This window comes from Martes martes (genome assembly GCF_963455335.1).
Source record: "Martes martes genome assembly, chromosome: 8".
Taxonomy (NCBI): Eukaryota; Metazoa; Chordata; class Mammalia; order Carnivora; family Mustelidae; genus Martes; species Martes martes.
Window position 1 is genome coordinate 41,479,813 of NC_137895.1, and position 24,804 is coordinate 41,504,616.

At 34.3% G+C, this 24,804-nt stretch overlaps 1 protein-coding gene across 1 annotated transcript in view; it reads right to left on the minus strand.

Moving 5' to 3' along the window:
- The window catches only part of ZDHHC17 (zDHHC palmitoyltransferase 17), a gene marked incomplete at its 5' end in the record, with an annotated part of 86,116 nt that overhangs the window by 14,380 nt on the left and 46,932 nt on the right, over positions 1-24,804 (minus strand). Inside the window, 3 exons of the mRNA XM_080812311.1 lie at positions 7,738-7,840; positions 9,534-9,676; positions 19,388-19,513. Coding sequence (XP_080668437.1) covers positions 7,738-7,840; positions 9,534-9,676; positions 19,388-19,513 — 372 coding nt within the window. The remainder of the gene's footprint in view (positions 1-7,737; positions 7,841-9,533; positions 9,677-19,387; positions 19,514-24,804) is intronic.

The window sequence follows — 24,804 nt, forward strand, 5'->3', positions numbered from 1 at the left end:
GCCCGGATTAAATTTGCAAGGGGGCTAAACAGCAGCTCAGGAGAGGACTACAGATTTAAAAGAGATAGGATATTCAAGAATTAAAAATCAGGTGAAATTATGGAATTTCTTTGCATGATCTTTAAAAGAGATTAGATCTTTAAATGATAGTTTGAACTTAGCTTTAGTAATAAGTCACACCATTTAATTTTTAAATTTACATAAAAAATTTACAAACTCTCCACAAATGGCATGGTTGTTTTTATAAAGGTTTAAAACAACCCTTTTTTCCCCTATAAAATCAGAAAACACTAAAAAGTACAAAGGCAAAATCAATACCTCCATAACCCAGGGACAATTCCTTTTATACTTGGTAGTCTGCATTTTTAGTAATTGAGATTACAGTATTTTTATGAACATTAGTAAAGCAAGTAACACCTATTAATCAACTAAATGGTTTTTAATCTGTGCAAAAACTCTTTTCCCATGTTATAGATGACAAACCTGAGACAGAGGTTAACTAAATAGTCCAAAGTTGCAAAGTAAATTAAAGGTGAAGCTGGTATTAAAATCCAGGCTTTTTTTTTTTTTTTTTTTAAATCCAGGCTCTTTTTACCTGTGCTATTTGGCCTCTCCAAATGCACTCAGGAGAAGATACTCGGTCCTTAGATATCAGAACAATATCTTTGGGTATGAGCATACTTAAGTCTCAATGTATATTTTTATACTGTCAGATTATTTCCAGAAAGATACACCAATTTAAAATCCCACTAACATCACATATTACTTGATTACTACATTTCCATCAGCTTCGAGCAAAGAAAAGAGCTGTCAATTATAGAAGCAAAATAAACCTTATTTTATTGTCTTAATTTGTATTTGTTTTTATGTTTCAACAGTCCTCCAATTAGATAAAGAAGTATGTGTCATCAATGTTTTCATTTAAATGTTTATGGAATCTTTTTTCACACTTAACTCTTTCATCTACTTGGATGTTATTTTGATGCCTGCTGTGAACTGCAGCTCTAACTTACTGTAGTAGCCAACAAAATAAAACAAAAACAGTAAACCAAATGAATCAACTGCAAAATACCAGCAACAACTTCAGAAAGGGGACTAACCACACTACACCATAAAGTTCAACTGGAGACCAACAAAAGACAGCTCTGGTAAGGCAAGCTGCCTGGGGTAGCTCTTAATCCCACCTCCACTTGTATAAATAGCATACAAAATGCAGATGAGAAGATAAAGTCAGAATTCTCATCAGTCCCACCTGGCCCTCTGCTGTGGACTCAATCTTGTCCACCCCCCCCAACCCCCCCCACCCAAATTCATATGAAGCTCTAACCTCTAATGTGACTATTTCTGGAAATAGGGTCTCTAGGAGGTAATTAAGGTTAAATGAGGTCATAAGGGTAGGACCCTAATCCAACAGGACTGTGGCTGTATAAGATTTAAGAGGAAGAAAGAAATCTCACTCTCTCTTCACGCTGTGTGAGACACAGGGAGGAGGTGGCTGTTTGTAGGCCAGGAAAAGAATCCTCACCTGAATATAATCATGCTGGCATTCTTATCGAGAACTGTGAGAAAATCAATTTCTTTGTTTGCGCTAACCAGTCTATGTTACTTTGTAACAGCAAAGATCTAAACATCAAATTATTCTGCAACTTAAATAGAATTTTTATCAAAATTGCATTAGGCTTTCCAAAGAACTTAAAAAACTGATTCTAAAAAATCTAAACAAAAGAACAAAGTGCAAAAAAGCTAAAATATTCCTGAGAAACAAAAAAGCTGGAAAACTTGCCCTACCAGATATCATGATTTAAGACTAAAGCTTTAGTGGGAAGGTGGGGTAGGAGGAGGATGGAAGAAATAGGAGAAGGGGATCAAGAGTACAATGAGCACTGTGTAATATATAGAATTATTGAATCATATTGTACGCATCCAACTGATATAACATTGTATGTTATCTGTACTGTGAGGAAGGAAGTTAGGAAATTAAGAAGTTAGGAAGGAAGGAAAGAAGGAGAAAGCTATAGTAAGAACAGTACTGACACAAGCAAAGAAATCAATATACTGAATAGAGTACAGGAAAACTGATAAAATATCAAGGTTGATATTACAACTGAAGAAGGAAAAGGTGTATTGGAGCAATGAGTTCCCAATAAGCAAAAAGACAGACACGCACATACCCTCACATCATTCAGTATACACAGTAGTCAAATACACATGAATTAAAAAATAAATTAGATATCTTTAATGACTTCAGAAACACCTGCGGATGCACACACACTCACACAAATGATATACAGAATATTTACAGCAATACTGCCAGAATTCACAGAAAGTAGTGACTGGATACCTGAAGATAGATACTAAAAAGCTTAGAGAATACTATAAGAAAACTAGAGAAGATACAAACAAAAAACTGAAGAAGTTCTAACAGTAAACTGCAGGAAAAAACACTTAAGAGGAAAATGTGTAAGAGAAGATGGTGAAAATGTTAATTTAGTAATGTCTTCATTTTCATATGTAATCATCCCAGCTTCCATCTTCAGTTTGAGCTTAATTTAACTTAAAACCTGACTGAAAACTAATTTGTTTTTAGACATAAAATTTCTAATAGCCTATCATCAATATTTTTTCACTTACTACATCCAAAGTACAAGCCCACATCGAGTCTTAGAAAAGCAATGTAACGGCTATTTTATCCCATACTACACGAAGCCAATTGATAACTATTCCCCATTCAGAATGGATACTTATGTTGTTTCCATTTTTTTCCCTATTATAAATAGTACTACAGCAAACAGCCTTGTAAATAAATTTTAGATCCTATCTCTGACGATTTACTTATGAATAAGTGTGTTTTTTTAAACTTTCTAATTTTACCTTATTTTACATTAATTGAAAAGTTCAATCCTTTAAAAATCTTAAATCTGCTAGTTTGATAAATCTGGGGCATTTTAAGTAATAATCTTTTTATATTTGTATATTATTCTTTCTCCTAAAGATGATCTCCTAAGGATTTTTTCCCCTAAAGAAACTTAGCAAAAATCCTTAAAACTGTAAGAGTTGCCCAATACAACTTACACTTCTACATCCATCAAATCTTAATTTTAATGATATCATATGTACATACTCTTTGATAACCTATTACTTTAAATTTTTGAGATACACAGTCCTGGGCTACTTTGCAGTATTTCTTAGTACAAAGCTGCACAATTCTGCTTTGCATAACATTGATATGATTCATATTTGCAGTCTTGATTCGCCACTGCAACCTTAGATTTCAGATCACTGCCATTTTTAGTCTTTTGTATAAGGTTAGCCTTTCAGTGATTAAACTTAAGTCCAAATAAATTGCATCCATCACATTTTATTAAATTTAGCATTTCTGTAAAGCCTATTTTACTCAATGCCTATATATTTTTTTTTCATTTTTTCCAAATCTCTCAATTTTAAAAATATCTAAGAACTGACATAGGAAGTAGCAACCCAGCGTTAGCATAATGATATTCTTAGTTTTTATTTAGATTACTGGCAAGTATTCTAAATCACTTTAACTTTCAAATTTACTTTTAATATCACCTATTATAAATATGCCCAAAGTAGTTTTCCTTTATAAATCTGATTAAGTGTCTTTTTAAAGCTCTCTACACGTTGCTTTTCAGGAAGGTTTAAAAACTTAAAATTATGTTCAGAGTATAAAATAAGACAACTGAAGATACACTGTTATCAGGTCGAAAAGCTGGGCAAGACTCTTGATAATTACCTACCTATGTGAATTTGGGCAAGACACAACAACTTCTCTGAACCTCAATGTTTCCATCAGTTAGAAAACAGGATCAAGATTGATGTGGTTTGTTTTCCTAATGGCAAAATTGCTCTGGGAACTAAGTCAAACAATAGATCTGAAACAACTATAAAACCAAAAAACACCAAATAAATGTAAGGTATATATGAGATGATAATTATTTAATGAATGGTAGAAAAGACTAAGAACTTAGTCAATATAAAATTCATTACACTACAGAACACTTAAGCTGGGTATCCTATTATGGGAAACTAAAATAAAATTTATACAGTTGATCCTCGTGCCTACTTGCTAAAATTTATTTGTAACGCCAAAATCAATACTCGTGGTGCTTTTATAGTCATACACGGATATATGCAAAGTGACAAAAAATATGAGTCACCCTATGTACACAATGCTGGTTGAGCTGAACGAGGCAACAGTGTGCCTACTTGTTCCAGTTCTCGTACTGTAAACAAGTTATCTTTTCACGGTTGATTCTGTGCCACACTTTTTCCCTATTAGTGCTTTTTGTTGGCTATTTTGCTATTTAAAATGGCCTCCTACTGTAGTGCTGACATGTTATCTAATGTTTTCCTAAACACAAGAGGGCTGTGATGTGCCTTAGAGAGATAATAGGTGTGTTAGATATGCTTTGTTCAGGCATGGGTTATAATGCAGCTGGCTTTGAGTTCAATGTTAATCAATTAGTGATAAATATTAAACTTGATATTTATACAGAAACACATATAAAACCAAGGTTATGTACTGATGGCTGACAAAAACGTTGTGACCAGAGATTTGCCATTTATTTTTACCCTAGGAGCAACAGGTTTAGTATTTGCTGATTCAGTGTTTGCAGCAACTTCAGAGAACATAATTAGTGCATATAATGAAAATTGACTGTAACTCTATTTTTCACAACTGGTCTAATCAGTTTTAATTACATATGAGGAAAGTGGCAGAATCAACAGCAAAGAGGCTGAGGTCAATAAGACAGATAGATACTTGCTGACCAGAGCTGCCATTTTTAACTCCATTATCTTAATCATTATCTTGTATCATGAACCTTATGACTCTTTCCTAACATCCTTTGTGCTTCCATTATAAATTACTCTGGGCTCTTTCTGTTCCCTTCTTATATAGGTTTCCTGAGCGCTTATCTCTGCCCTCAAAGTTTAATACTAAAAAACAGGAAAAAAAAAATACAGCTCTAAAATCACATAGGGCATGGAGATTTGGTTCTTTTATAACATAGAGAAGCATAAACTTTTTTTTTTTAATAATCAGAATTTAAAGTTATTTGTGATTTCATTCCACATTCCATGAGCAGCACACACATATACATTCAAATACAAGAAATCATAAGTGCCACTTAAAACCTATGTGGACACAATGATCCAGTCACGCTTATTTAACATTTTTTACATGTCAGGTATGTCCTAAGTTTTATTACATTCACCTCAAGAAGTCTATGATACAGCACTATGATCATCCCTCCTTTACAGACAAGTATAAAAACCTGATATTCTCATACTATATTTTTATTTGAAAAATTATATACATGCAATTTGTTCAGTGCATCTAAAAAATGAACTTTATGCCAATCTCTTCTAAAGGCAGAATTATTCAAATAAGGCAAGTTAAATTGACTTGATTGGGCTGACCTTCCTTTCAAAATCTACCTCTTACATTCTCAACTCCCTAGCTTTGGAAACTTGCATAGCTATTTTATTCTATCTCCAAATAAGGAAGAAAAAAAGGAAAAAACTCACGTCAGACTACATAAAACGCTTTGGCATAAAGTTTTCATTATTTGTAATTTACTAATTTTTCGGCTTTTCTCTCCACTTATATGCACAACAGATTAAGAGAACAGCAACAGTCTAAAATTATTTTGAGATATGAATCTGACTTTTCTCATGATACAAAATTTACTGTCCAATTTAGGAAACAAAATGAGAAAATATGCCTGGAATACTAATGTCATTTCAGAGGTCAGTGCTTTTTGTAAATTTAAAATAGACGAGGTAACAAAAATAAGCACACCCGTTTTACCTAGACTAAATGTTCTAATGAGACAATTCTAATGTTTAATAAATCCTTGAAGAACAATTTTTTTTTTTTTTTTTAAAGATTTTATTTATTTTATTTGACAGAGAGAGAGAGATCACAAGTAGGCAGAGAGGCAGGCAGAGAGAGTGAGAGAGGGAAGCAGGCTCCCCGCCAAGCAGAGAGCCTGATGTGGGACTCGATCCCAGGACCCTGAGATCATGACCCGAGCCGAAGGCAGCGGCTTAAACCACTGAGCCACCCAGGCACCCCTTTGAAGAACAATTTTTATGTCAAAGCTTAGTACAAGACAGAATTAGCTTGTGAAAACTGCCAAATGGAAATACTTCAAAAGATACTTATGCTAAGGAAATATTTTTTAAGCACTATACTTTCGGAAAGTAATCATTTAACACTATAAAAATGTAAGAATGACAAGGCACAATTCTATGCCTCAGTCTCAAAATAAGCATTTTTATTTTTCAATACTTTGTTTTCATTTAAAACAAAACAATAAAAAAGAACACAATGGTATAAAATGCAAGACTGTGAAGTAAAACTAGGTATTAATTAAAGTTATTCAGAACAGTCATAAGTCAACCAAAAATGCATTCCATTTAAAAACCGATTTTATGGGGCGCCTGGGTGGCTCAGTGGGTTAAAGCCTCTGCCTTCGGCTCAGGTCATGATCTCAGGGTCCTGGGATTGAGCCCCGCATCAGGCTCTCTGCTCAGCGGGGAGCCTGCTTCCCTTCCTCTCTCTCTCTGCCTGCCTCTCTGCCTACTTGTGATCTCTGTCAAATAAATAAAATCTTTAAAAAAAAAAAAACCTATTTTATGTTTTTTATGGTAATGTTTTGAAAAGTGATTTATTAACAGACATTTGTGAAACATGTGCCTTTATTTTAATAAAACAGACTGTCTTACTAATTGAGCTTTTTCTACATAAAAATGTCAAAAGTTGACCTTGGTCTTATTTCTTCAATATACACACATGCACACCACATGATTACAATTTCAAATTATTACTTTTTTAAAGCATACTGCATTGAAATAATCAGCAAACATTTGAAAATACAGTACTGCGTGCCTTTCATGATGCAAAAGAGAAAATTAACTGCTACCAACCACAAAATTTTAAAAGTTTAATATTTAGAAAACAGTTTGATACTGAAACATGAAAATCACAGTTTAGTAAAAAAAGGTTTCAAATAGGTGTTGTTGAATAAGATTCAAACAGACTAGCCTGTGTTTCCTTTTTACTTTCCTTTTTTTTTTTTTTTTTTTTTTTATAAGTGTGTGTTTCTATCCCAGCCTTACCAGACACTAGCTATATAGCTCTGGGCAAGGATAACAGCTTAACCTATTTAAGCCTAAATTTTCTCATCTATAAAATATGAAGATAAAAAATATTAACATATAGGGGCACCTGAGTGGCTCAGTAGGTTAAAGCCTCTGCCTTTGGCTCAGGTCACGATCCCAGGGTCCTGGGATGGAGCCCTATATCGGGAATCTCTGCTCAGCAGGGAGCCTGCTTCCCCCCTCTCTCTCTGCCTGCCTCTCTGCCTACTTCTGATCTCTGTCAAATAAACAAATAAAATCTTTAAAAAAAAATTAACATACAGAATGTGTATTAAATACAAAGTATTTAAGAAAATGCCCTTTAAACACTCAATAAATAATAGCTACTATTATTACTGATGTAGTCATTAAAAGCAGCTTTCAAAAGTGACCTCTAAAATATGAAACATTTGAAAACAATATTTACTTTGGTTCACACTTACTATTTTCCTAGAAATACTGTTTTACTGCAGCAAATCATTAGTTGCTCAGTCCTAATCTTAAATTGTTATAAAACATTCATTTAAATAACAAAAATTGCTTTAGATACGACCTTTATAACCAAAGGATATCATTCCAAAACCAGAAGAACCACGTTACATACATCCAGAATTTGGTTGCCAAATATATTCCAAGGGGCAATGCACTATGCATTGAATGATCAAAAAAGGATCTGCAAAATACAAGTTTTTATAAAATTTGAGCTCATATTTTCTTGTAAAAATGAGTAATAATTTAAATGAAAATTATACACATTCCACATAGTTTAATGGTTTCCTCTGGTTTAATCAAAACCCAGAAATCCAGGATACTTAAATACAAAGAGCATTTTTCATGGTAATCAATAAAAAATAAGTGCACAGCTGAATCAGTCAGCAAGATTCTGAAGCTCCTAATTTGCCAAGAAATAGAATTATAATTCTGCGTACTTTTCAACCTCAGAATTTCAGTCTATTCTTATTCTCTTAAATTAATAATTCACTTTAGTAATATTTAGTAACTATCATTTGGCATATTCCTCAACAAAGACACATAATTTTGACAAACGAGTACAAAGTAGTCCTCCAGTTTTTATGTTTCAATATTTCTCCTTACCTATACACTCTTGTTAAGCTTTTAGCACAGCTCTTCAAATAGAATGAACTGGTCAATGTAATGGAATTGAAGGTCATTATGTACAGAATTTAGACTGGGGGAAAAATGTGTATTAATGAATTTTATTAAACATAAGCAGGATCAACTATCCATGTAGGCTAAGTAGGATCCCTTGGAGCTCCCAGAAACACTAAACTAGAATTAAGCCTCTTCCTGACAGTTAATACATTAGTGTACTACCAGCCATTCTCATCTCTGTGTGAATTATTTTCAGAACTCCTTTTTTTTTGAAATTCAGGTGAAAACAGAGTACTAAAGAAACGGAGGTACATAGAAAGTTCTAGATCATAGACAACTGCCTAAGTTTGCTGAATGGGCAACTTAAAGGGATGAGATCTAAGGATAGGAAGAAAGGGAAAGATCACAGTGTTCTAAAGAAAAATGAGGGAGGAAAAAACACAAAGGCTGAGTCTTACTGCATATGCTTAGACTCTCTCTACCTTAGTACTAAAATCAAACCTCCTTCTTGCATATTGCTTATGACCAAAGAAAATATAATTCCTATGGAAAGGTAAGCTCAAGCATTATAATTACCTAGAAATATACAATATGTACATTACAATTAAAGTTGAACGAACTTAAGTCTACTTCTACTGAAATGTTTTAAAATTGTATTTTAGCCTTAAAAATTTTATGTTAAACTTTGGTCAATGAAAGTACTTACAGAATTTCAACATTTCCATTTGTTCCCTATAGTTAAGGGTCTCTCATGGTTTATCTCCCTCTCTTGATTTCTGCCTATTCAATTTTCCCTCCCTTCACCTATGATCCTCTATGCTGTTTCTTATATTCCACACGTGAGTGAAACCATATGATACAGTCTTTCTCTGACTGACCTGGGATTGCAGGAGGGGAGTTGGGGGGGTGGGGTAACTGGGTGATGGGCATTAAGGAGGGCACGTGATGTGATGAGCACTGGATGTTACATCGAACTAATGAATTACTGAACTCTACATCTGAAAATAATGATGTACTATATTTTGGCGAATTGAACTTAAATTTAAAAAGATAAAAGAAAAAAAAAGAATTTCAACATTAAAAAACTTGAAAGATTTGGTATGTCTGCCAAAATTCTTTAACATTAAATTAAAATGAAACATGTTACATAAAGGCAGTGTTCAAATTTTACAAAACATTAATTTTACATAGCAGGGTCCAAATTATATCCTCTCATGCAGAGTTAAAAATATAGTTAAAAACAACATACTTACTTTGAAAGAAATTGTACTGTAGCCCAAACGCCACCATACATTAGCCCTTTAATGAGCCAAGAATCAATATTTAGGTCTGCTATAAACCCAACCAGCCAAATAACTAGGAATGGAGTTCCTAGCATTACTTTCTGCCGAAATTCCTGTACAAAAAAACGAAAAACAAAAAACAAAAACCAGAAAGTTTGCATGTTTCAAGTAATCTGAATGTGAACCATTGTTATCTTTGTGTAAACATGCCAAAAGAGAGTGAAATTTATTCATTCAAATATACCTACTATGCACAGCTACTATTCAAGGTGCTAGTCTCAGTCTTCTATAGACAGGCATTAAATAGGCAATTTAAAAGTACTTAAGTAAAATTGTGGAAAATGAGAATATAAGTTATAGCAGTGGGTGTAGATATTCAGATACAGAAGACAGCAGTACCACCTGTCAACACGTGAATAAACTAGAAAATAGTTCATGATGATGATACCCCACTAACACGGCCATTGATCACTAGAGAGAGAACCAGAATGACTTGATGTTTTAAGAGCTACATCAGGTTAAGAAACCTGAGAATCAGCCTGAAGAAGATACTTTGAATGATACATACAAACAGTACGCTAAAACCTTAAAATGAGATAGAAAATAAAATCAAATAATATACAGGGTCTCAGAGTCCAGAGAATGAAGATTATGTGCCTCTAAACACATATTAAAGCATAGTGCTTAATACTCTGGAGGTACTTCCACTACATTTTTGTACTGACCAGTTGTTACTAAGTCTATTTCTAAGTACAAGACCTATCTATATCTACTTCCTTATAACATCCATCAAAGTTATATCTTCAGAGCAACACAAAGTCAAGTGTATTGCCTCCTCCACACTGCAGCCCCTCACAGACAGCTACCAAGTCTCTGGAGGTGCCTAAAGTGACAGAACAATATAAGATCTCCCAGCTATGATCTAACATCTCCCAGCTATGATCTAACAAAGCTCAGAGTATAAACATTACTATTCTCCCTGACTATTTACCTTTCTGAAGGCTAAAATATTACACTTTTAGTGCCCCATTTATACTGCTGGCTTTCAGTGAAATAAATACTTTTCATACAAATGGCAATGTCTTTCCCAACTTAGCTACTGTAAATAATTTTCTGAATGGTGCTTAATTTTAGCTTGAAAAATAATTAAACATCACTTCAGAGTTTAATTTTATGCTGTAGTAAAATAATTAACCCTTCCAATCATTTTTTTTTAAAGATTTTATTTATTTACTTGACAGAAAGATCACAGTTAGGCAGAGAAGCAGGCGGAGGGGGGAGCAGGGGGGAAGCAGGCTCCCTGCTGAGCAGAGAGCCCAATGTGGGGTTCGATCCCAGGACCCTGGGATCATGACCTGAGCCGAAGGCAGAGGCTTTAACCCACTGAGACACCCAGGCACCCCCCTTCCAATTTTTTTTCAACTCTAGTATGCATGGATTTTATATCAAGATATTAGAGAAGATTTTTAACTTGGAGGACAGAATGTATGGTAAAGGGTGGGGGTACTAGTGGGAGAGAAGGAAGATACGTCATTGGAGAAGTATTTTCTAAAATTATGTGTAATTTGCCTTGTTTTTAGTTAAAATGCTTGCTCTCCCTCAGCAATAGCCACATTTTTTTCATTATTAAAAATAAGGATACAATTTACATATAGTAAAATTCACCGTCTTTTGGGCATAGTTTTCCGAGTTTTGATTAACATACACTGTATGTCAGCATGAAAATCAAGACACAGAACAGTTCTATCAAGCCCTGAAATATCCTGCTGCTCCCAGTCTCAGCCTCTAACAAACACTAATCTCTACCCCTATATTTTTTGCTTTGCAGCAATGTCTTATAAACGGAATCATACTGATGCAGTCTTTCAAGTCTGGCTTCTTTCACTTAGACAATGCATTTGACATTCACTCATGTATGTATCAGCAGTTTGTTCCTTTTTAATGCTGCCTACTATTCTATCATAGGATGTATCACAGTTTATTTACTCATCTCCAGCTAAAGGATTAGGGTTGTTTACAAATTTGAAGACCGTGAATACAGTCATTATAAACATTTGCATATATGTTTTTGTGTGAACATAAACTCATTTCATTTAGATAAATATCTATGTGTGGGCTTCTGGAGTTTTGGTTTTTTCTTTAAAATGTTATTTAACATTTGTATTTCTGATACCATAAAGATGTTTTTTTTTTTTATTTATTTTATTTATTTGACAGAGAGAAATCAGAGCTAGGCAGAGAGGCAGACAGAGAGAGGGGGAAGCAGGCTCCTGCTGAGCAGAGAGCCCGATGCGGGGCTCGATCCCAGGACCCTGAGATCATGACCTGAGCCGAAGGCAGAGACTTAAACCACTGAGCCACCCAGGCGCCCCCATAAAGATGTTTTTAAAAAAAAAAAGTGTAATGGTGATGTGCTGCTTTTATAGATATGATAAATCTATTTTTTCTTGAATTTTATTATGGGAATTTTTAAATATATAATAAGTTTGAAAGAATTTTATAGTAATTTTCATTTCCTGAATGACTAATGATATTGAACAGCTTTTCATGTGCTTATGTGCCATTTTTATATCTTTTTTGATGAAATATGTTTTGTCTTTAGCCCATTTTTCTAACTGGGTTGTTTGATTTCTTCACTGTTAAGTTGCAAAAAATTCTTTATACATTCTGGAAACTAGTCTTTTATTGGGATATATGGCTAGCAAATATTTTCTTCCAGTCTGTAGTTTATCTTTTCATCCTAATTAAGAGTCTTTCACTGGACAAAAGTTTTTCATTCTGATGAAGTCTAATTGATCAATTTTTACCTTCACGTCAAGTCTCTTGATATAGCCCTAGATTCTGATGATTTTGTTTTTTCCTAAAAGTTTTACAGTTTTACATTTAAGTCTGTGAACCATTTTGAGTTAACTTTTCTATACAGTGTGAGGTTTGAGTAAAGGTTTATTTATTATTATTTTGCTTACACATGTCTAAATGTTCCAACACCATTTGTTGAAAAGGCTGTTTCTCCTCCACTGAGTTACTTTTGCACTTCCGTCAGTCAGTAGGCATTTACCTCTGTGGTTCTGTTGCTGGGCTCTCTATTCTGTTGCAGTGATCTAGGAATTTGGTCCTCCAACAATACCACACAGTCTTGATTACTGTAGCTACAGGGCATATCTTAAAATTCCACATAATTTTTTTTTCAAAACTGTTTTAGCTATCCTTGATCTATTGCCTTTCCATATAAATTTTAGATTAATCTTGGCTATAAAGACAAACAAATCTTACCAGAATTTTTATTTAATTACATTAAGTTTGTATAACATTTTGGGCACAACTGACATAGTTACTGTGCTGAGTCTACCACTTCATTAACATAGCATGTCTCTCCATTTATTTAGATCATCGTTTATTCTTTCATTGACATTAAAAACATTTCAGTATTCAAGTAACTTTACATGTCTGGTTAGATTTACACCTAAGTATTCCAATTTTTTTGAGCAACTGTAAGTAATATTGTAGTAATTTTGGAGTCCACGTGTTTATTGCAAGTATACGGAAATAAAATAAAATACCCTGTGACTTGCTAAACTCATTTATTAGTTCTAGGAGTTTATTTTATAGTTCCTTGGGATAGAGACAATCATGTTACCACAAAGAGGGACAATTTTATTATTTTTTCCTTTCTGAACTATATGCCTTTTAATTTTCTTTTCTTGCTTTATTTCACTAGCTAGAACTTCCCCCACTAAGTTGAACAGGAAGAGTAAAAGGGAGATCTGTGCCTTGTTCTTGACCTTAGGGAGAAATCATTCAGTCTTCCACCATTGTTCGTTGAAGGTTTTAGAAATGCTCTTTATAAAGTTCATGAAATTCTCTATTCCTATTTTTCTGAGAGTTTTATCATAAACGGACACTGATCTTTATCAAATGCTTTTTATGCATGGATATAATCATGAGATTTTTCTTCTTTGTTAATAAGGTAGATTTCACTGAATAATTCTGAATATTAAATGAGGCTTACATTCCTGTCATAAGCCCAGTTTGGTCATAGTGAATAATTCCTTTTATGTAATGATTATTTCTATTTGTTAACATTTTGTTAAAGATTTTTAAGTGTACAATTGACCATTGAATAAACCAGGGGTTGGAGTACCAACCCCCATGCAATCCAAAACCTGCATATAACTTTTGACTCCCCCAAAACTTAACTACTTATAGCCTACTATTTTGACTGGAAGCCTTATCAATAACATTAACAGTTAACTAAATATATTTTTTATGTTATATGTATTATATACTGTAGTCTTATAGCAAAACTAGAGAAAAGGAAATGTTATTAAGAAAATCATGAGGAAGAGAAAATACGTTACAATATAGTATTTACCAAAAAAAAAAAAAAAACTGCGTAAGTGGACCACACAGTTGAAACCTGTGTTGTTCACGGGTCAACTGTATATTCATGAGGATGTTTGTTTATGGTTCTTTGTTTTGTACTGTCTTTGTATGGTTTTGGTATCAGGGTAACACAGACTGTTTCTATTCTGTTACATGCCTATACAAGCAATTTGCCAATATTCTCACATATGAAGGGAGTTTCTTACAGACAGTATATAGTTGGATCATGCATTACAATACACAGAGCCAATAACTGTGTTTTACTTGGTACATTAGAATATTTTATTTTAGGGGTATCTGGGTGGCTCAGTCGGTTAAGCGTCTGCCTTCAGCTCAGGTCATGATCTCGGGGTCCTGGGATCGAACCCCTGCTCAGCGGGGAGCCTGCTTCTCCCTCTCTCACTTGCCCTGCCTGTGTTCCCTCTCTTGCTGTATCTCTCTCTGTCAGATAAATAAATAAAATCTTTTAAAAAAGAGAGTATTTTAATTTAATGTGATTATTGACATGTTAGGGTTTAAGCCTATAATTTTACTTTTTGTTTTCTTATGTTTTTGTTTCTCTTTTTCCTGCCTTCTTGTAGGTAACTGGAAAGCTTTTCAGAATTCTTTTCAGAATTGATAATATTTTCCAGTTCATCCTTCTGTATAGCTTTTTTAAGTGGTTACTCTATCATATAAACATAACATCACACTGGTGTCATCATTTTACAAGTTCAAAAGAAGTGTGGAAATCTTACCTGCCTTTATGTCCCTTCACCCTCCCCTGCTAATTTTACAAATTGCCTCACATATAAACCTACATTTAGAGACACATCAAACAATATTATAATTTTGCTCCAACTGCCAAGCATAATTTGGAAGTTATGAATAAGATGAGAAGTCTACCACATTTATGCATAATTTTGTTTACTATGATCTTATCAAGATTTTTCCTTTTATCATTTCCTTTCTGTTTAGAGAACGTTTCTTAAACATTCTTTTAAGGTAGGTCTGCTGGCAACAAATTCTCTTTAATTTTCCTTCATCTGAGAATATATGGATTTCTTCTTTATTCCTTTTTTCTTTTTTTTTCATTTGACAGAGATCACAAGTAGGCGGGGCGGGGGGCGGGGAGAGGAGTGGAGGCAGGTTCCCTGTTGAGCAGAGAGCCTGATGCAAGGCTCGATCCCAGGACCCTGGGATCATGACCTGAGCGGAAGGCAGAGGCTTTAACCCACTGAGCCACCCAGGCGCCCCTCTCCTTTATTCTTGAAAAATATTTTTATACTGGGTTGACAGTTCTTTTCCTTCAGCACTTGGAAAATGTGCCAGTTTCTTCTGGCTTCTATGGTTTCTGACGAGAAATCCATTGTCCTTTGAACTGTTTCACTCCTACTAGTAAGGAGACTTAAAGAATTTTATTGTTTGGATTTTGGTTTCCAGAAGTTTGACTATGATGTGTGGAGGCAGGATTTCTTTGAGTTTATTCTGTTTAGGGTATATTCCACTTCCTAATCTGTAGGTTGGTCTTTTGTCAAACTTGGGGATTTTATGGGCCACTGTATCTTTTGGGTACTTTCTTAGCTCCACCCCCCCTTCTTTTTCTGGGACCCTAATCATAGCAATGTTAGATAATCTGTTATAACCATAGGTCCCTTAGGCTCTGTTCTTTTTTTTTTTTTTTTCAATTTATTTCCTTTTGTTCTTCAGAATGTCTAATTTTTATTGTTCTATCTTCAGGGTGACTGATTCTTTCCTCTGTGCCCTCTATTCTGCTGTTGAGCCCATTAACTCAGTTTGTTAAATTTTGTTTACTGTAATTTTCAGTTTTAAAATTTCCATCTGGTTCTTCTGTATATTCTATTTCTATATTTCTACTTCATTGCTGAGGTTACTTTTCATTTCTTTTAAGCATGTTCATAATTATTCATTGAAGCCTTTTTGTAATGACTCTTTAAAATCTTTTGTCAGATAATTCTAATATCTGTCATCATTTTGTTGGCATCTATTTGATTCTCTTTTCACCAGTTTCACATTTTCTTGGTCCCTGGTATGATGAGTGATCTTCATTTGATAACTGGACATTTGGGATATAATGAAACACTGGATCTTACTTAAACCTTTTCTTTTAGATGGATTCCTCTGATGTAGCTTGGCAGAATAAGGGGAGTGAAGCACCTACTCATTACTGCCAGGTGGGGTGGAAGTTCAGATATCAACTTTACTGACTTTACTGCCTGAGGAGGGGATTCCTCATTACTGCTGGGCAAGGGCGGAACTTCCAGCTCCCCATTATACCTCTACTAATACCTCCTTGGCTGGGAAGGTTAGGAGTACCTCATTATTGTGTCCTGTGTGGTCTCAGAGCAGGGGATGGGACCTCATTAACAGCCAGTGGCATTAAAAACTCCCAAATCCTTATTTAAACCTGCTCTGTTAACAACCCCAGCAAAGAAGTTGGGGCACCTCATTACAGCTTGGTAAGGGTGGAAGTTTAGGCCTTTGCTGGTACGATTAACTGTGTATGATTTCTGGTATGAAAAACTGTGGTGCCAGAGTTTTTTCTGCAATATTTGGCTGTAGTAGAAAGTTATTTTCTGAAAGTCTCTATCTTGCTAAGCTGACTCTTTTGTGAAGGTTCTTTAGCCAGAAAGCAGGATTTTGTTGGAGCCCTTTTGGTCTGTATCCATTTGATTCCAGGTTGTTGGCTTTGTCAGCTGTTTTGGGGATATATGAGGCAAAAAAGAGAACACATTTTTCAGGTCCTGAGCTCCCTATCCATTCAGTCTTCTTTTCATCTCCCAGAGTTTCCCTACATTTGTTTTGTACATAATGTCCAGGTTTTTCAGTTGTGCTTAGTATGGAAGAATAGGATAAGTACAGCTTCTCCATCTTCCCAGGCTTATTTTCATATAATCAATAAACAATATTAAAGAAAACAATATGTGAGATTTCCACTGTTAACCAAAGGGATTGGGGGTTTTTAAGTGTTGAAAAATACAATTTAGAGATTTCCTTCTAACTTATTATTAAGCATTTATTTAGGAGGCATTCGCTCTCTCTACCTCTGCCCCTCCCCCGTGTCTAAAATCTTCTAACCTTAAAAATCCAAGAGCTTTTAAAATACTTTTCTAAAATTAAGTTTCTCTCCACATCTAACTACTAACACTGTCCAAAAATATTTTCCCCCCATTGGGATGACTTATTTTTAGTAAAATGCTACTGAATTCTAGGTTTAACTATTTCTTGTTTGGTTTTAAATACAGAGCATACTTTACAGATTAGCAAATCAAGTCATGTTTATGATTTAAGTATTTCTAATGAGATGAAAAGGAAACAGTCTATATAAATACAAATACTTAATTACACAAAGCATGCAACCATTGTATGTTTTTATTTGGTAATCTTTTCTAAAAATGTAATATATTTTAAAATACTAATGCAAAAAACACCACCAAAACAAAAATAGGAACACTTGACTTCTGAACTGATCACAATAATATACACATGTTAATGAAATTGTGCTAAACTCTTTAATGAAGTTCTCTCTTAATTTTTTATTTTTTTAAAGATTTATTTTAGGGGCACCTGGGTGGCTCAGTGGGTTAAAGCCTCTGCCTTCGGCTCAGGTCATGATCCCAGGGTCCTGGGATCAAGCCCCACATCAGGCTCTCTGCTCCGCGGGGAGCCTGCTTCCTCCTCTCTCTCTTTGCCTGCCTCTCTGCCTACTTGTGATCTCTGTCTGTCAAATAAATAAATAAAATCTTAAGGGAAAAAAAAAAAAAGATTTATTTTAGAGAGAGAAAGAACGAGTGGGAGGGGCAGAAGGAAAGAGAATCCCAAGCAGACTCCATACTGACCACAGAGTCCCACACAGCCTGTGATCATGATCCGAGCTGAAACCAAGAGTCAGATGCTCAACTGACTGTACAACCCAGGCATCCCTGAAGCTCTCTTTTTAAAAAGAAATCATATCCAAACACGTAAACAAAACAGTTCATATTGCTATAATAAGTAACTACATATTATTAAACATCTAGAATTTACAAAGTCATTTTTATCTGACAATGTATTTTTTAAAAATCCTTTAGAATATTTACACTAAACAAAATGAAGGCATAAATATTATAGGACATTCCAAAGCAATACAAGACACTTTTGTTATAAGCTTAGTTACAATGATCTATCAGGATTTATTCACTGTGTTGAGAAAAACTGCTTTAAATCCTAGAGAACAGAGCAAAATTAATGACAATTGAAAAATAAACTATTTTCTATGTTATATCTAATAGTAAAATGAAAGAGTTAACACGACATGCAAAAACTGCTCATTATTCTCAACTATGGGTTTGAAAATAGGCAAGTTTTTTTTTAGATTTTATTTATTTATTTGACAAAAAGTTAGCGGGATAGAGAGAGCACAAGTGGGGAGAGGGAGAGGAAGAAGCAGTCTCCCTGCTGAGCAGAGGACCCTGGGATCATGACCTGAGCAAAAGGCAGACGCTTAACTAACAGAGCTATCCAGGCATCTTAAAGGCAAGCTTATACACTACAAATCTGACTTTTCTCATGCTAAAGTCATGACCAATGGTTTTAATGCACTAAGGAAGTCTGAACTATAAACAAATGGGACATGTTTTCACGTTTTCCTTTGTCCAAATCTTGTCATTTTGTCCTGATAACACACAGATCATTAACTTTAAAAAAAGTATTACCACTAGAACAGACTAAATAAAAAGGTACTGAAGGCTTAATGTCTTCAGCTTATGATTACTGACAAATTAGCCAAATATCTTGTCAATTATTTAAGTATTATAAAGAAACTGTCAGCTGATTTTTACATTTTTAAAAGGAAAGAAATTTTTAAGGAATATAGGCCCCTCTTTGGGGGAAATATTCTTATTTTTGAAATCATATTATTATAATTAGGCAATTGAACCAACAGTCATACAGTTTAACCTTGAAGGTATACAGAAGAGCTAAAACAGGCTTTCCACAGAGAAGTGAAGAATATGTTTCTCTCACTCTAAAAAAGTTACAACATATCACAAAAGAATGGGCAGCTTAAATTAATTAGAGTTGTGACCAGTTTAAAAAGATATGTATTTGGACTATAATTTTTCATAGTTTATTACCATATTAATAAATGCACTTAAACAAGAAGAACTTACTATCTCTCCATTGCTTAACAAAGGCCAGTTGAATCAACGAACTAAAATTTATGTTAGCTTATGGAGATTTAAACAATTTTACATATAACCATCCTTCTTAATTATCAAATTACCAAGTAGGTAGAGCCCTGAAAAACTTTGCTATCTGACTTTGTCCTGAGTAATTTAGTATTTTAAAAATTACACTGGCCAATGGCAAAATTAAAAGCTAAAACTGCTCAGCTAAGAAAGTATGCCTGTGAATTTTACTTAAAAAGATTATTTGCTGAAAATCTTCAAACATGAATTTACCTTATCAGCTTTCAGCTTTCTAAGGAAGGATGGATTGTCATATCCTTTTGCTTGTCTCGCCTCTTGCAAATGGTTGATCATCCACACGTTTTTTCTCTGCTTTGCCAAATCAAGTGCTGATTCACCCTGATAAGCAGAAAAAAATCACATTAAAAATAAAAAGTAAAATATTTTAGTTATTTTTAAAGTACTCCCATAAAAATAAACTGAACAATTAGTTCATTAACATTGTTTTAACATTGGACAAAGTCAAATACTAAAAAAATCTAAATCATTACGTATTATTATGCTTTCCCATTCAAGGTACAATCAGTAAATGTATTTACTCGTCTTATTCCATAGATTCTATTTTTGGTTGCATTTCCACTTATATTAAAGTAAATCAAAAAGTAGGTATTTTACCACCTGCTGGATCAGAGGCTATCATTCAGTTTATTAGTTATTTCATATTCTTTAAGGGTTTTATTAGTAACACTTACTACTACAAAACATCCAACTATCATACCAAATTGCCAGAAACCTCTCAGTTTAATTTCAGTAATGACAAAGGTCTGAAGACAACAGGGAAGAAAAAGAAAAGTCAACTTCTATTTCTACTACTGTTGTACTGGCATTCTGATCATCTTAAATTCATTCACCCATCCACGAATTTCCAAAGAGAATGAGAACAGTAACAAAAAATAATGAAACTCAAGTTACGGACCTACAGCTCCCTTTAATCTCAAGAAGAATGGCAAAGAGTATATAAGTGAATAGAACTAAGTGCTTTATAGAAAGAAATAAGACATAAGCGCCCCCAATTCTAGATTCATGCTTCTTTCTGACTTTATTAATTTAAAATCTTACTTCTCATTGTCATTCTCATTGTCTCATTGTCAGACACCTACATTTCTATTCTACTTGATATTCTTCACTATTTACCTACTTCTTTAAATAGAAAAGCAAAATGAAAAATTTTGTGTGCCAAAATTTTAAGAATGTATGGATGAATATTCAAAATTAGTTAATAAAAAAGGAAAATACTGAAATTGTATTTTGAAAAACTGGATAAAAACAACAAAAAAATAAGCCTTGCAGTGCCTTACTTATGAGGGATGATTATCAAGTATAAAGTACACTTTATTTAAAAGAAAAACACTAAAAAACAAAAAGCAAACAAAATAAGCACAGCCACCAACAGCAACAACTATAACAACACGCCAATAACGACAAAAAGCCCAACCAATCCTTTAGTAAAAGGTCAACAGTATTTAATAAGGAATGGGCTAATCTAGAAGAGTCTTCCACAAATAAGGATATTTATGGTAAAATATCTCCTTGCCTACTCAAAACTTCTATCACCTAAGATGTAAGAACCAGCTAATTAATCCAAACTATAAAGATTACCTGAATAAAAGCAATCCCTTGGGTAACAATTCCCAGAGAATATCCTGCTGTTGCCTCGGTCCAGCTGAGCATCCCTTCCACTAGAGGGCCATGAGACACCTAAGGATTGCCTAGATAAAAAGATGGAGGGAGCTTTAAGAAATCTTCCAACTACTACTCCTCTAGTCTTCTGACTGCTTTTGTATAGTTCTTTTATTCGGCTGGTAAAATAAACAAGCAATTAATGTAAAGAATGATACTAAAGCCCAGGTTCTAAATTAAGTCTATATTTGATTACTCCATGTATCAGCCAAAATAGTAAATGATAATAACAAGAGGAATAACAACAAGAATCATGGAGTATTTATAGACTATATAACTGGTAATAAAAGAAATTTTTCAAAGGTTTTGGTGAGATAAACATAATGGAAGGTGGAGGGTGGAAAATAACTTTTTGCCTGAGAATGGATTTCATTATTAAAACTAAAGAAAATTCTTACTTGAAGACCATCTAGGTCAGGTACTTAAGAGGTAAAGAAAACCATTTTTAGAAAAAAAGTTTCTTACCTCATTTCAAGAAACCATGTAAGAGTCTTTTACTCTATTAACAAAGCTTTTACAGCCTGCACAAAGTAAAAATTATGTTGTTTGGTAAGTTTTAGAAAGAAAAAACTGGAAATGCTTGGGCAGCCCTCAGAGATTATCTGTTCTCCCAAAATTCATCTAAATTTATCTATTTAACCAAAACATGTGGAGGGGGATACAACATTATTTTTTAAAAATTCACAAATGAGATGCTACCATAAAGAGGAATTACTGCATAGTTCATTTAAAAAAAATATAGTCTTAGTATCCCAAGTCACTTTTCCTTCCCTTACTGTTATCACTTCACAAGACTTGGATTTATTCCATGTAACTGTTATCTGGGGCCATGGTCCTTAAATTCTTCTGAGTCATAGTTGATGAAAGTCATTGGCCTTCTCCCCAAAAAGTACTGATAAAAGTAATTTTTTGTAACAATTTATGGGCCCACCCTCTAACCAAAATTTTCTGGTAGGTCCCAAATTAAGAATTTCTAATCTAAGGTATATGGTCATTCCTATGCCTTCTAAGAATCAAAGTAGCATTTTAAAGTAACCTTATTTTGGAAAAAAAAATCATTTATTTATATATTAGAAGAATTGAATTCCTTATTCAAATAATTAATTTATAGGGTAAATATCTAATATAAAGACAGATTTCTAAGAAACCTAAATTCAATCTTATTTAGCAAATAGCTACTTTAGAAGAAATAGCATCAACTATCGTTGTTTAATTATAACTATAGTTGTATAGCTATAATACAAAGTATAATTTTTCATATTCTTTAAAGAATTCAACTTTTACTCCTATTACAGCCATATTCAGATTTGCAGACGACATCTTTTTGGTTATAATTCATGATTATCAACTAGACTCTCTTTCTTAACACTTAAAATGAAAAATGGAAAAATATACAGGTATAGATCAACTTTATTTGTCAAATTCCTGGACAAAGAATCTAGATTGTTTTTAATTAATGAATTTTTCCCTTTTGAAATTCACAGCAATTTGTTTACTTAATTAGCCTGCCATTCCACATAGCTAAAAGGCACAACACTTCATATTACATATGACTAAAATAGAACCAATTCCTATCACCCTCGCCCCAAGAAAGTCTTCCTTCAGTCTTCACAATCTCAATATATATCACAAGACATTTATTTAGTCATCAAGATTGCCTTTCATCCTCATATCTAATCTACTCTAAACTATCATTTCCAAATCCACAAATCTGCTAAAACTGCAGGCTAAACTAACACCAGTTGCCCGATTTATTAAAATGGCTGAACTGATCTTCAGCCATCCCCTCCATTTTCTTAATTCTTCAATGCATTCTCCATCAGCAACCAAAGTAGTCTTTTAAAAATACTTAAAACACAAAGATTATAAAGCCATCCTTCACAAATCCTTCCAACTCCTTTTCATGACTGAGAACATAATTAAAGTTCCTTATCATGGCCTTGCGTGATCTGGCACCTGGCTGAGTGACTTCACTCCTCTGCTCACTGCACTGAGCCCAGGCTGTCATTCTCTGTACCTCTAACAGCAAGCTTACTCCTGGCCTTGGGACTTGCATTTACAGGCTCCTCTACATGGAAAGTTTTTTCCCACTTATCTTTGTATAACTGATCCCTTCTTCATCAGACAAGTCTCAAAGCAAATGTCATCTCCTCAGAGGCATTCACAAGTCACTCACAGCCCTCATCACTGCACATTTGCTTGTATGCATGCACATGTGTGTTTCAATTAACTTACTGTCTAGCTCCTTAATACAATGTAAATTCTGAGAGAATACGGAGTTCAGCTATTTTATACACCTTGACTCCCCAGCACTAATATTTGTTAAATGAATGAATGAATGGTCTCCATTGGAAGGTGGTGACTAGACTGCAGCATAATAGGAATGCCAGAGTCTACCCAGAAAAAACAGCTGATACTTATTTCATCTTTTAACTTCCACAAAAAGTACATTTTAAAACAAAAATCTACTTTTCCAACAGTGTGGACAGAAAGATTATTTTTACTCTGAAAGTATTAAATGTTCCCTGAACAACTGAAGCAACTCCTTAGACTTTATTTCCTTTAAAAATAATGTCACTCCAAATAAGTCAGAGGAAGATAAATACCATATGATCTCACTTGTACGTGGAATCTAAAATACAAAACAAACAAAACAAAACCAAGCTCACTAATACACAGAACAGACTCGTGGTTGCCAGAAGCAGGGTTCAGGGGTGGGCGAAGGCAGTTGAAACATACAAACTTCTAGTTTTAAAATAAGTCAAGGCCTGGGGATGTATTTACAGCACAGCGACTGTAGTTACTACTCTATTATATATCGGACAGCTCCTAAGAGTAAATCTTAAGGGTTCCTATCACTAGGAAAAAGGACATTTTGTGACTATGTAAGGGTAACAATGCTGTCTGGATCTGCTGTGGTGGTCATCCCACATGTTCAAATCATTATGTTGTATACCTAAAACTAGCATAATGTTGTATGCCAACTATACCTCAATTAAAAAAATAAAATGATGATGATAATGATGACAATGATGATGATTTCACTCCAGAAGCTACAAGGGAATCACATTTAAAATAACTTCTTTTGGGGGGCACATGGATGGCTCAGTTGGTTAAGTGTCTGCCTCTTGGTTTTGGTTCAGGTCATGATCTCAGGCTAATGAGATCGAAACCCAAGTACAGCTCCACGCTCAATAAGGAGTCCACTTGAGAGTGTCTCTCTCTCCCCCTTCCTCTGCTCACCTCCCCCCCAACCATGCTTGCTCGTGTTCTCTCTCAGAAAAAAAAAGTTCCACATGCACATTAATTATATGACACTGTAGCTCTGGAAGTATTCATATAAACCATACTAATTAAGAAAGTTACATTCGAGGAACACCTGGGTGGCTCAGTCGGTTAAGCATCTGCCTTCATCTCAGGTCATGATCCCAGGGTCCTGGAACTGAGTCCCACATTAGGCTCCCTGCTCAGCAGGGAGTCTGCTTCTCCCTCTCCCCCGTCTGTCCCCCTGCTTATGAGTGCTCTCTCTCTTTCTCAAATAAATAAATAAGTAAGTAAATAAAAAGAAAGCTATATTGGAGCTTATCCTATCTTGGTACCAAATAATTCATGTACCTGAACCTGCAAAACATTAAAAATATAAGGCTCAAACCATATAAATCATCTCAAATCTCTCTCTTACCATTACCTTTCTGTTGAAATTCATTACAGATTTCTTCTGCTAAGTCTAATAAAAGTTTATGCAATAGTTGATGTGAAGTGCAAGGGTTCATTATTTATTTGAAAAGACATTAAATTTAAGGGATGCCTGGTGGCTCAGTGGGTTAAGCCTCTGCCTTCAGTTCAGGTCATGATCTCAGGGACCTGGGGATCCAGCCCCGCATCAGGCTCTCTACTCAGCAGGGAGCCTGCTTCCCCCTCTCTCTCTGCCTGCCTTTTTGCCTACTTGT